Raw genomic sequence first — 12,617 nt, forward strand, 5'->3', positions numbered from 1 at the left:
TTATAATCTGATTCCAGAAAGTGCTTACTGCAGACAACTGACCAATCACTTGGCTTCCAAAGTTTTGAACTGTTTTCATCTATAAATTTTAAAAAGAGTTAGTATAACTAATAGATTTACTGTATAAGCTATCTATGAATAATTTGTAAGCATAAATAGATAAATTGTACAAAAGTTTAAAAAATATAACCTACAAAAGTTTTAAAATATAGCCTAATCTCATAGCAATTAGGAGTCGTGCAAAAACCGTACTTGTCCTCATTAAGGGGGAGTTATATGTATTAAATTTTTTGTATTTAAAAAGCTGAAATTAAGTGCTTTTCAAATACACCCATGTAGTTTTCAGCAATGTCTTTCTACTGTTTTTGAAATATCCCAGAAATTCGATAAAAGAAAGCACTGTAATATATAAATTCTCGGGGGTTGGAATTTTCCATGTGCTTTTTTAGGGAGTTTTATAAAAGCCACAAAAGATCACAATGGGGAAAGGAAGGTAAGATTTGGGAAATATGGGAACACGTGGTTTTTGCACGAACCCTTACAGCATATAAAATAATTGCAAAAGTATCATCAATGGATATAGCATAGATGTTATAATTTTTCCTACATTATTTAATTATGGAGCATTAAATAAATCTTAGCTTTTCTGCTGACAACTTTTATCCATTTTAATTAATTAAACTTAAATTCTTTTCCGCGGGATATTCGTAAAAACTTGTTCCATCTTTTTTTGATTTGTTTGATGTACAAAATGGCACAGAACAATGAACCATTTTAAATCAAACCTTTTAAAAATTCACCAATATCTTTATATAAAATAATTTTGAAATTTAATGGAATTTAAATTTTTTTTTAAATCTATCATAAGCACGTCTTTGCAACAGAATTACCGTTGATCACTTGATCGAATACTCCGGTCATCAGCGCTCCTAGTGAGGACTATGTGCAAACCGCCTCAGGAATCGACACACGTATTCAAAGCAAATGGCTAGGCTGTTCTTATTGTAGGCTGTGCTGGTAGCCTCGCTCCCGACTCCTTGGCCGTTTGGAGCCCAGCGTTGTCACGTGACGACCCTACCGGATTGGATCGTCGCGCGATGGTTGTTCCGTGTAGTTTAAAAATTTCTTATGTGTCGACAAAAAAATTTTTTTTATCCGGGAGCAGGCCGCGTGCCTGAAACCATTCTGCGGCAGCCCCGGAAGCGATACCGAAGCGTGCAAGCGACGCGAAGAGAGAGAGAGAAAAAAAGAAAGGAGGAAGAGCGCCGCGACGGTTCAAAGAAACAATTACCGACGAAAAACGATAATACCGAAGTGTGCCAACGTAACTACTGTGAGAGGCGAATTGCCCCTGTGATTAATTAACAATTTTATTAAATTAAGTTAAATTTTTGACGGAAAATATTCTCCGATTTTGGTGAGAAAATGCTAAAAGTTTATCCTTAATGAATGGGCCCTTTTTTTCTAATTTTACTTCTTTAGACACCTCTCTAGTAGAGGTGTCCTAAACACTTAGAATTATTTGGGGGAGACGAGTATATTAAGAACTATAAGCGAAAACTAATCGGATTACTTACCGACTGTGCACCGTGGAGGCCGCCATTGCTTAATCTTGTTCACATCGCGGAGTAGCACGTTGGACGCTTACAAATCGTGTCACGTGACCTCGGTTACGTCATCCAGTCACGTGAGCGGTGACGACGGAGCCAGGTGGTCACGTGACTACAGCTCTGACGCGTTTCCGGGCAACTATACCTTGCATCACGTGATAGAGTACAGTGCATTCGTTAATAGCGATCGTTTGTATATGTTACCGGCAAAGTTTGAAATCCGGCATTCTATAGAATGCCTAGGCATTGTATATAATGCCTAAAACTAGCCGGCAATCTATGAAACGATTTTTATTTTACAGATTTCCTAGGCATTCTATAGAATGCCAAATGAGAAACCGGCAAAGTATGAAATACATCTCCGTTTCGTTTCAAATATCATGTGGCAAGGCACGTGACTTTTAACGAGCGGCTCAGGCTTAGAATTTGTCAGTTGCACTTTGCGGTTTGTTCGGGAGTGTCAAAATACGCAATTTTACTTAAATTTGTTCAACAAAAAATTAGTTTTTTACTGTGGTCCATGAAAATGGAGGAGCAAGCTGTAGTGTTGGAGAAGGTGTCATGGTCTATAGACATGAAACAACGATTCGACGATGAACTGTGCAAAATTCGAGTTAATGCTGCAAAAAACAGTATTTTCTTAACCGAAACTACTTACCAGAAGTTAATAAATGATGTACAAAAAGCCAAAATGACTACTAAGAAGGAACCCAGGGACTATTGGTTGCTGAATCGCTATGATGTGATGATTGTAGAAAACAAAAGTAAACTCATTTATCCTGTTAAAGAAGGCGTCAGTACTATACAGTATTACGTCACGGACTCAGAGTTATTTCACGTACTTCATGAAGCTCATTTGGCTATTGGACACGGAGGACGTGATAGAATGTTGAAAGAACTTTCAATCAAATACAAAAATGTTACACGTCATGATATTGAACTGTACATCCACCTTTGTGAACCTTGCCAGAAAAAACAGAAAGGTATTAAAAAGGGCATTGTTGTGAAACCTATGATTTTTTCCGAATTTAATTCCCGTTGTCAAGTAGATCTTATTGACTTTCAGTCTCAGCCAGATAGAGAATACAAATTTATTATGGTGTACCAAGATCATCTCACAAAATTTGTGATTCTTAAGTCTCTAACGTCGAAAAGAGCTGAAGAAGTAGCCTACAACCTAGTGGACATATTCTCGTTGCTTGGAGCGCCGTCTATATTACAGTCTGACAATGGTAGGGAATTTGCGAATAATGTGGTGACCAGCTTGAAGGAGTTTTGGCCAGCACTGAAGATCGTCCATGGGAAGCCTCGCCATTCACAAAGCCAGGGTAGTGTCGAAAGAGCTAATCAAGATATCGAAAATATGCTCTGTACTTGGATGCAGGACAACAAATCTGACCGCTGGAGTGAAGGACTACGTTTCGTTCAATTTATGAAAAATAGAGCTTATCATTCTGGGATCAAAAGAACACCATACGAAGCTCTTTTTGGCTGCAAACCTAAAGTAGGGCTTTCTTTTCTACCAGAATTAAAAGACATAAATACAGAGGAGCAGCTAGAAAAAGTAATAGAAAGCGTCAAAACAATGGAAAAAGGTGAAACTAATCAGATTACGCAAGATGAGATTATAGTCGTTAGTGGAGTAAACCAACACGATGAAGACATGCTTACTGAAGAGATTTCCGTTTCTGATACCTGTTGTGTGTGTTTAAAGGAAACAAGTGATGCACTTGCATGCAAAAAATGTCGTCAAAAAATTCATACCTTCTGTGGCCATGCTAGTAAAGATGATGAAATGGATATTTTGTGCACCCTTTGTTTCAAAACTGAAAATGCTATTGAAGGTAAAATAAATTCTAAAATCAATCTGGAAATACAAGCCAAAAAATGAAAATAAATTCGGAAAAAAAATTTCCCACTGCTTCTTTGGGAACTACTGTGCGAGTTCCTATTCCTGACGTCGACAAGGGGCGAGGTGATTCGCGCAATATATTGGCAATTGTAATGAGTGTGACAGAGGATGGTTTCTACCGACTTGGAACTTCTGAAGGAATTTTAAAACAAGTATATGCGAGATCACAATTCACTCCATGCCCCAAGAACTTGCTTAGAATTGAAGATATTCCTGACCATGAAATTCCTCTCCGGTCAGTTGCAATTGCTCAGTCCAGTGGAAGCGGCCAAGGATTCGTCAAATGTATGTGTAAAACAAAGTGCCAAAATATGAAATGTCTTTGCGTGAAAAATGTAATGAAATGTAATTCAAAATGTCATTCAAGCCTACCATGTTGCAACAAGTAGGTTAATTGTAATTTTTTATATGAAAATTTTGTTTCCCTTAATAAGAAAGGCATAAATTTTGTTTTGTACAACTTTCATTTTTCTTTACGTATTTTGAATAAATTTTTTTAATGGCACTCTCATTATTTTTTCAGAATAACATTTGTATTTTTGAGGAATGCACGTCATTTATATAATAGCCTTATCAGAACCTTTTTTCATACTTTGCCTAAATAGCATTTGTCATTCTATAGAATGCCTAGGTATTATATACAATGCCTAGGGAAAGTATGTAATAATTCTCATATTTCATAGATTGCCTAAAAACGCCAGGCATTATATACAATGCCTAGGTATTCTATAAAATGCCAGCTTTTCATACTTTGCCGGTAACATATACATTGAGAACAACGGACAGAGAAAGAAAAAGATGGCGGCGTCCGTAATATCGACAGTAACGTGATGGCGGGGATCTATAATTTTAAAATATGCGTTTTTAGAGAGAAAATATTAAAAAAGTTCTAGTAATAACTATATACAAGATTTAGTAACAAATCAACAATACATTTATTCAAAGAAATTCAACAAGTATCAACACGACAAAACTCAAATCAATCTATTTCTAATTTAATTCTATTCCCCTTTGGAACTCGACAAAATTTCAGACTTAACTCATGTACAAAATTTCTTATGAATTAAAGATCCTAAACGTCACCTCAATATACTAGGAACCTTTTCCTTCCAATCTCAAGACTTTCTACTTTCGATCCACAAATTGAATAACTTCAAAATCGCCTAGGAACTATCTTTCTTATCGGACACCTCTTTCGTTCACTGCTACGAAGCTCACCAAAGCTCGTTGCTATCAGGAGATCACCTCGAACAATTTCACTTGAGATTCGCTTTTTATACGAGGTGACGTCACAATTCTGGGTGAGACACTCCCCTCATTTACATACTTATCTGTAAATTAAATTTTTCTCGTTTATCTGGCAGCTTATTTTTCGACGATACTACGCTAACCTTTTACATTATTCTTTCTGACAATTGTCGGGATGCTTTATTCTTTTAAGGTTTAGCGATTCCTAACTGGGTTCATCTGTCTTTTAATATTATTATTCAAGGTTTGTGTTTTTCTACATTCTTAAATTATAATGGCACGGAAACAAACGAGGTTTAATCTCCAATGGCTGGATCCAGCTATTCATACAGAATTCAATTTCTGGTTAGGAACTGTAAATGATGATGATACAAAAGCATTTTGCTGCATTTGTTGTAAAGTTTTCTCATTAAGTAATATGGGAAAGCGTGCATTAGTATCACATGCAAATAGTTCTAGTCATGTTGAAATAAAAAGATTGAAGTCGGAACAAACTTCACTGATAAGGTTTTTAACCCCAACAAATTCAAACTCTTCTGATAGTCAACAAAATGTGTGTGAAACGGCTTCTGTTGTGGAAGATAGATCTAAGATCACTAACGAACAGTCTCTCACCAAATCAACATTTCCTAGCAGCACATTGACACCTTTTGTGATAAAAGATGATGTAATAAAAGCAGAGATAACTTGGGCATTGGCAGTTGTAAAGAAAAAGATGTCACTCAATTCATGCTCTGATATTAAAAACATTTTCAAAAAAATGTTTCCTGACAGTGCTATAGCCATGCAATTTCAATTGGGTCCAGATAAAGCTTCCTATATAATAAATTATGGCCTAGCCCATTATTTCAGAGAAAAATTGATTAATGCTGTTACAAGTTGCGATAATATTACTATCTCCTTTGACGAATCACTAAACAAAGTTGCTCAAAGAACTCAAATGGATCTTGTGATAAAATACTGGGACGAGAGTAAAGATAAGGTTATGACCAGATATTTAAATAGTGTCTTTCTGGATCATAGTACAGCAGATGATCTTCTCTCTGCATTTCTCAATGGTCTTTCAGAAATTCATCTTGATCTAGCAAAAATTCTTCATATCTGTATGGACGGACCAAATGTAAACATAAGTTTTCTGAATAAATTAGAAGATCACATGGAGACACAGAACATTGGTAAATCATTTGTGAGAATGGGAACATGTGGTTTACATGTAGTCCATGGTGCTGTAAAAGCTGGTTTTAAAGTAGTAGATTGGAATTTGTTACCACTGCTACGGAATTTGTACTACTTGCTAAAAGACTCACCCACTCGGCGTGCCGAATACATTGCTATAAGTGGAAGCAGATTATTTCCCAAAAAGTTTGGTTCAACAAGGTGGTTGGAGAATGGTGAGTGCTTAGAACGTGCAGCAGTAGTTGTTGAATCTGTGAAGACATTTATAAACAACAGTACAAAGTTGAAAGACAGCAAGGTGGCTACATTCTTGAGACAGGCACTCAATGATCCTTTTATTAAAGTTAAACTTTTATTTTTTCGGTCTATATGTACACAAAGTGAGAGCTTTCTCACCCGATTTCAGAGCAACAAACCTCTTGCACCCTATCTTTATAAAGCAGTTGTTCAATTATTAATGAACCTGATGAGAAAGTTTGTGAAAAATGACAGGGTCACCGACAAGCAGTTTCTAAAAATAGATTTAAATGCTAATGAAAACTTGGTACCTCTGAAGAATTTGGATATTGGTTTTGGAGCAAAAAAGGTTTTAAAAGAATTGAAAGTAAGTGACAAAGATATTCTGTGTTTTCTAAGAGATTGTCGAAATGTGCTGAAAGTGATGACACAAAAGATTATTGAGAAGGGACCTGTCAAGTACAAATGTGTGAAAGCTTTGAGCAGCTTAGACCCAGAAATTATTAAAATGCAATCAAATGTTGGAAAATTGTATTTCAATGTTTTACTGGAGGTTCTACATGATACAAACAGGATTGATGAGAAATGTGCTGTCAAAGCAAAAGAACAGTATGATATACTCTGCAGTAAAGTGCCCATAAAACCCTATTCTACAAAGTTTGAGGACTTCATATCTGAAAGGAGTGATGATGATGGTCTGGACACATTTTATTGTGAAATTTTGAAGGATGATAGGCAACTGCAAGATCTATGGTCTATTATCAAAATTTCTCTTTCTTTCTCACATGGGAATGCAAGTGTTGAGAGTGGTTTCTCGGTTAACAAATCACTGTTGAGTGAAAATCTTAAGGAAGAAAGTTTAGTTGCTCAACGCTTAGTTTATGATGGGATCCATTTTGCAGGAGGTATTGATCAAATAAATATAGACCAGAAAATGTTGTTAACAGTCAGAGGATCTAGACAGCGATATATTGAATCTCTGCAACAGAAAAAAGATATTCAGAAGCAGCAGACATTGAGGGCTGAAGAAAAAAGAAAACTTACACAACAACTTAAGGATTTAAAACAACACAAGAAAATGTTAAGAAAAGATCACGAAAAGGAAGAAAAAGAGATTGAAATGAAAATAAATACACTTGAGGAGAAAAGGCTAAAACTACATTAATATAATAGTTTTTGTGTTTTGTGAATTGTAATTCATTTTTTATTTTCTAATTATCTGTATTTTGAAAAAAGAGGATTAATACTAAGAAGTTTCTCTGTATTTTGATTGTCCATTTTGTAAAAAAATAAAAAGATTTTACAATAAATTAGATGCATTTGTTAGAGAAGCTATAGTATAAACTTACACCTATTCCTCTTTATGTACAATCATTGATTTTTTTTACGTAGGAAAAATGCTTTATTTAAAAATTTTTAAATTTAACTTTTTGTTAAAATTATGTTGCTGTTTAAAAAAAGTTACTCTTTTTGTTGAAAGATTGGTTTTAAAATTATGTGTTTCTAAGTCAAGAGTTCATTTTAAGCACAGTACAGTACTATTTGTTTATCAAAGAATACTTTTTGTTGATTTTACGTTACCTTGTATTTACTAGATTTACATACAACTAATAATGATAAATGATGATAAAATAAAAAGCTTGTGTTTTGTTTGTAAATTGCTTATTTTTTCATTACATTGAAGTTGTGGATTCTATCGAACATTTTTCTACAGGATGTATGTACTGTATTTTTTTAATGTGACAGTCTTTGAAGCATATCAACTGTGCAAAAAGAGGGCTAGATGTAATCAATGTTCACAGTAAATGTTGCTTTATTATGTCGATATTCCACACTAAAAAAAGTGAGGGTCAGGAAATTTGGACAAAGTTGGTCAGGGAAAGTCAGAAAATTCAAAACAAAAATTTGAGTAGGAACCCTGTACATCACATGCGCGTTCCAAGGCTTGTTGCTATTTTTCACGCTTCTGTATGGCGTGAACAGGGGTGGAACGTTAACCCCATAATTTTTGTTCTAACAATTGATTATCTTTCTTCACGCTACGGACTGACTGTCGGGTTAAAGTTTTAATTTTAACATTGTTAGTTTGTTTTAGTGCTTCGTTACTCCAGTCCGTCATCGTGAGAAATTTTTTTTTTTTTTTTTAAATCCTCCCCAATTAAGCAAAATTCCTTTCCATCTCTAGGGATCCTTGGATTACAATTTGGTCAAAGACCATCTGAAAAAAAACTATATTCACCTATGGCTTCCTTCTCTATCTTTGAGCCCTCGGTTCCTTGTGAGACCAGCGAGTTGTCGGTAATCCACTCGTTGTATTGGTCGCAATCGTCGTTGTATGACTCCCGAAGGTCTTGTTCTGACGATGGGCGATGATATTGTTGCGTGATCCTCTATCGTTGCCCCTATCGGTTTCTGGTAGGGGTGTAGTAGTTTTCCTCTTCGGAAAAAGTGTGTATCGCTTCAGATTAGCGATATGTTNGTGCTGGTGAATGGCACATTATATTCCTCATTAGATGAGAAATGAAAGTTTAAACACTGTTTTTCACTTTGGGCTTTATAAGCCTGAAAATTTCTAGAATACATAATATTGCTGGATGAAGTAGAAAATGTTTCACCCAACGTATCAGCAATATCCTGTATATCACTGATTATTGTGCCATTATTTTCCAGCATGGACAGAGAATCAGAAGCATATTTAACATTAATTTTATGGATTTTATCCCAATCTGCTTTTGAGCTAGTGGAAGATGTTATGCTAGAAACATACTTCCTCCAAGAATCCCTTTGGCTTTGCCTTCTTATTCTTCTGGCATTTGCCTTTGCTTTTTTAAAAGCAATCAAATTACTAGCAGTGGGGTATCTTCTGAATATCCCCAATGCTTTCTTTTGTGCTTTAAATGCTGCCTCGCAATTCTGGTTCCACCATGGTTTTGGATGCTTTGGGTATCTTGTTGATGTCTTTCTATAAAGCTGTCATGAGAGAGAAAATCCTGTAAGAATAGATTGGATTATAGTTGGAACGAAAATGGGGAATGTTTTGCACTTTTTTTATTAACTCGGTAAATATTAGTGTGTTGAAAACCAAGGAATTTGAATAACGATTTTGGCTTTTTTTTCAATTGTTTCATTGCCTTTTGGGTCGTTTTACTAGGTTTTTAAAGGGCTTAATTATCCTGGTCCAGAACTAATATTTTGTATGTACAATAATAACGTGTTCAAGTAAATAAAGTAATATATGCAGGATAGTGTGTATTTTATACATAACAAATCTAAAATCAAAAGATAGAGAAAATTGAACGGTACATTTTTTATTTTCTATGGCAAAACACGTATGAGCCTATGAGCCATAAAATAATGAAAAACGAATTTAACAATAGAGGGTGGAGACAATGGAACATTACAAGCCTGGAGTACTCGCTTCAATTGTCAAAGATGAAAGTGAAGAAGATAAAGAGCAATGAAAACAACTAAACAGAAATAAACAAAGAAAAAATCAAACACTATATAAAGAATTGATACAAAACAAAACACGTGTAATGCCATCAAACACAAATCCAGCTAACCCTATAATGCCATTGAACAAAAATCCAGAAGATATGACATGACAAAATAGTTTAGTAGTAAAATAATTCCACGTCTTGTTAATACAAACAATTAATTGTGAAATCTCATTAATACTAACGATGCTCTCAATCAATGGTTCGCTGCTGTAACTGCAAAAAGGCGTTCATGTCAGTGATCCAATGCTCAAACGACAAGCATAAATTCTTGCTAGAAAGCTGAATTGCCATTGTATATCCTATTCTCAAACAGGTAAAAATAATCTCAGATCTCCTTTCACACACTATGTTGCGTGTCCAATTTTCTACTGAAGGTTTGATCTCATGTAGTTTATTGTGGACTTGTGAGTTCCACGTTTTGCCATTTCTCTGCAAGTTGTTTTTTTTTTAACTACTAAGTACACTGAATTACTGAAGATTTTTTCATTGGTTGATGTCGTCGTTAATGCGCAAGGATGTTTTGAATTTTTTTGATCCATTATTGAAAAATTTTCATTCACCACCCAGTGACCCCACCCACCATGGAGCCCAACAAGGGGATGCCGTCACATGGGAGACTCCCATAGACTATCACACCAGAGTTTCCCAGGAGCTATACCCTCACAATGCAGTCAAGAAGAGCACATCTTGTCTGACGTGTCTGCCTGGTCTGCATCGATCGGTTGACTCCAGGCCGAGGTCAAGAATGACTCAGCGACCATCCAATTGATTCAAACAGAGCCTGATTTAAGCATCCTGTTTATCCGAAGCAGGGGCCAAAGCAGTGTGTTGGAGACGATGTGTTGCTCCTCAATTATCAGGATCCCCTTTTCTGGCACACAGGCCACCACGCATGCAAACACGTGAGTGGGTGTTCAGATCCCAGGGATAGTTAAAGAAGAGTTACTAAACCATCTCTGGGAGGTCCCCTCACCACAGACAGGAACCCACAACAAGGGAAAAGGAGAAATCACTCAGTGTTCTTGTACCATGTTCTGTTTGGCTGTTATGTCTCTTATGTGTCTGTCTCCCTACCAAGGGAGTGATCACTGTGGAAATAGTTGTACATGCACTGTGAAATATTTTGGAAATAGATGTAAGTTTTCGTGGAAATATGGAAAATACTTTGGGAAATTAAAAATTAGTTGGAATTAAGTGTAAATATTTGAAAGAATACTTTTTTTATTTAGCTCACGTATTTGTTATCTCAGTTAAAATATATATCTATTAGCTCAAGCCTATTAGTTATTAATTAGCTTTTATTGCCTGCAATGTTATTTTGTTTGAATATATGAAAAAATCATGTATAATTGTAGAATTGTACATATTTAAATTTAACAAAATTAAAAATTAAATTTATACTCAAAATCAAAGAAAAAAATTTAAAATCATTAGAAATCTATAGAAACAATTGGAAATATTTCCATAAGTAAATATGCATTGTACGTTTTTTTTTGAGTGGTCACCCCCCCTTGCTCTCTATGTGTCTGTCTCTCTCTCTTATGTCTGTGTTTACATGGTTATTTTTACAGGCAGCTTACCTAAAAACAATGGACATTCAAGCACAAGAACTGGAACAGAAAAGAAGATTAGCACTAAATCAGGTTGTGCAGAATATAGAATCAACAGTAAATGGTTTGAAATCAGATATGTCCAGCATGAAAACAGATATATCAACATTAAAAATGGATATGACTCAGGTAAAAACAAATATAACTCAAATGAACATTAACATGATAGATTTAAAATCAGAAATACAGAATATAATTAAAGAAGTGGTGTCGGAATTGCTTAAAAAGGAAGTATCAAGCCAGCTTAAAGCTGTGTTTCTAGACATCGGAAATAGAATTTGTCACATGCAAGTGTCCGTTAGACACATGGCCCAACCGCAGATAGATGGTGCTAAACCTGGTCTACGGCACATGGTAGCTCTCCTTTGTCTACAAGCATTATGTGTCAGACCTCGTGCTAGAGTACACGTTAGTTAAGTGTCTCTTTGTTACTGCTAATAAAGTTTCCTGAGTCCCGGTAGTTCGACTTGACTTATTTTAAGGTGTTCAACATAACCCAACATTACATGGTGTCAGAATAAAACATTTTGTGCTGGTCGATCTTTACTGCCCGATATCGAATCATACGCTACCTTCTAATATGGATAGAGCACCACTAAAAGCCCCAGCAGAGTTAGTTGTAACCGATGGCAACATGTCTACCATGTGGAAACAGCGTTATGAATGGTTTGCGACAGCCACACAGCTATCATCGAAACCGCCTAATGTTCAAGCAGCGGTCCTCATGGCGGTCATGGGACAAGACGCAATGGTCATCTTCAATATCTTTTCGCTCACGGAGGAAGAGAAAACGGATCCACTAGTAATCCTTCAAAAGTTTGATGCATATTTCGCTCCCCAAGCAAATGAAACATATACCCACCAGTTGTTCAACAGGCAAGTACAGTCGGAAGGTGAGTCGTTTGACAAATTCTTGACAGACCTTAGAACCAAAATTCGGGAATGTAATTTTGGTATACAAGAGAACAGCCTCTTAAGAGACAAAATAGTGCAGGGAATACGCTCCGATACGATTAGAGAACAATTGCTCAGAGAACCTACTCTGATGCTGGATTGTCCTATTCAGATCTGTAGAGCCAGTGAATCAGCATCCATTCAACTGAGGGAGATGCAACCTAGAATGGAATTTGTGAACAGTGACATGAATTTGCTAAAATTTTCGAAAAGGATCTCAGCAACTCAGGCAAATAATGCAGCAAAACATTTGTGTTGGCAACACCGGCAGTGAGCCCATTAGTGGTAGTGCACAAAGAGGGCAGAATCCGCTTGTGCATGGATCCGTCAGATATTAATAAAGCCATCAAACGGCATCATTTTCCACTCA

At 35.9% G+C, this 12,617-nt stretch overlaps 2 protein-coding genes across 2 annotated transcripts; both read left to right on the top strand.

Annotated features, from left to right (window-relative positions):
• The first annotated feature begins 1,930 nt into the window (after positions 1 to 1,930).
• Positions 1,931 to 3,649, top strand: LOC111623760 (KRAB-A domain-containing protein 2-like). Its single transcript, XM_023366459.1, has one exon. It carries the CDS (start codon positions 2,131 to 2,133, stop codon positions 3,499 to 3,501), a length of 1,371 nt encoding a protein of 456 aa, XP_023222227.1. The 5' UTR covers positions 1,931 to 2,130; the 3' UTR covers positions 3,502 to 3,649.
• A 1,515-nt stretch (positions 3,650 to 5,164) lies between these two features.
• LOC111623759 lies at positions 5,165 to 7,642 on the top strand. Its single transcript, XM_023366458.1, has one exon. The coding sequence runs from the start codon at positions 5,189 to 5,191 to the stop codon at positions 7,346 to 7,348; it is 2,160 nt and encodes a 719-aa protein (XP_023222226.1). The 5' UTR covers positions 5,165 to 5,188; the 3' UTR covers positions 7,349 to 7,642.
• The last annotated feature ends 4,975 nt before the right edge of the window (positions 7,643 to 12,617 follow it).

The sequence above is a fragment of the Centruroides sculpturatus genome, unplaced genomic scaffold (genome assembly GCF_000671375.1).
Source record: "Centruroides sculpturatus isolate CEXI.00-Female unplaced genomic scaffold, Cexi_2.0 scaffold120, whole genome shotgun sequence".
Lineage (NCBI taxonomy): Eukaryota > Metazoa > Arthropoda > Arachnida > Scorpiones > Buthidae > Centruroides > Centruroides sculpturatus.

What these genes read in the sequence shown, in the direction of transcription:
- LOC111623760 (XM_023366459.1), top strand. Translation starts at nt 2,131, where the DNA reads ATGAAAATGGAGGAGCAAGCTGTAGTGTTGGAGAAGGTGTCATGGTCT.
- LOC111623759 (XM_023366458.1), top strand. Translation starts at nt 5,189, where the DNA reads ATGGGAAAGCGTGCATTAGTATCACATGCAAATAGTTCTAGTCATGTT.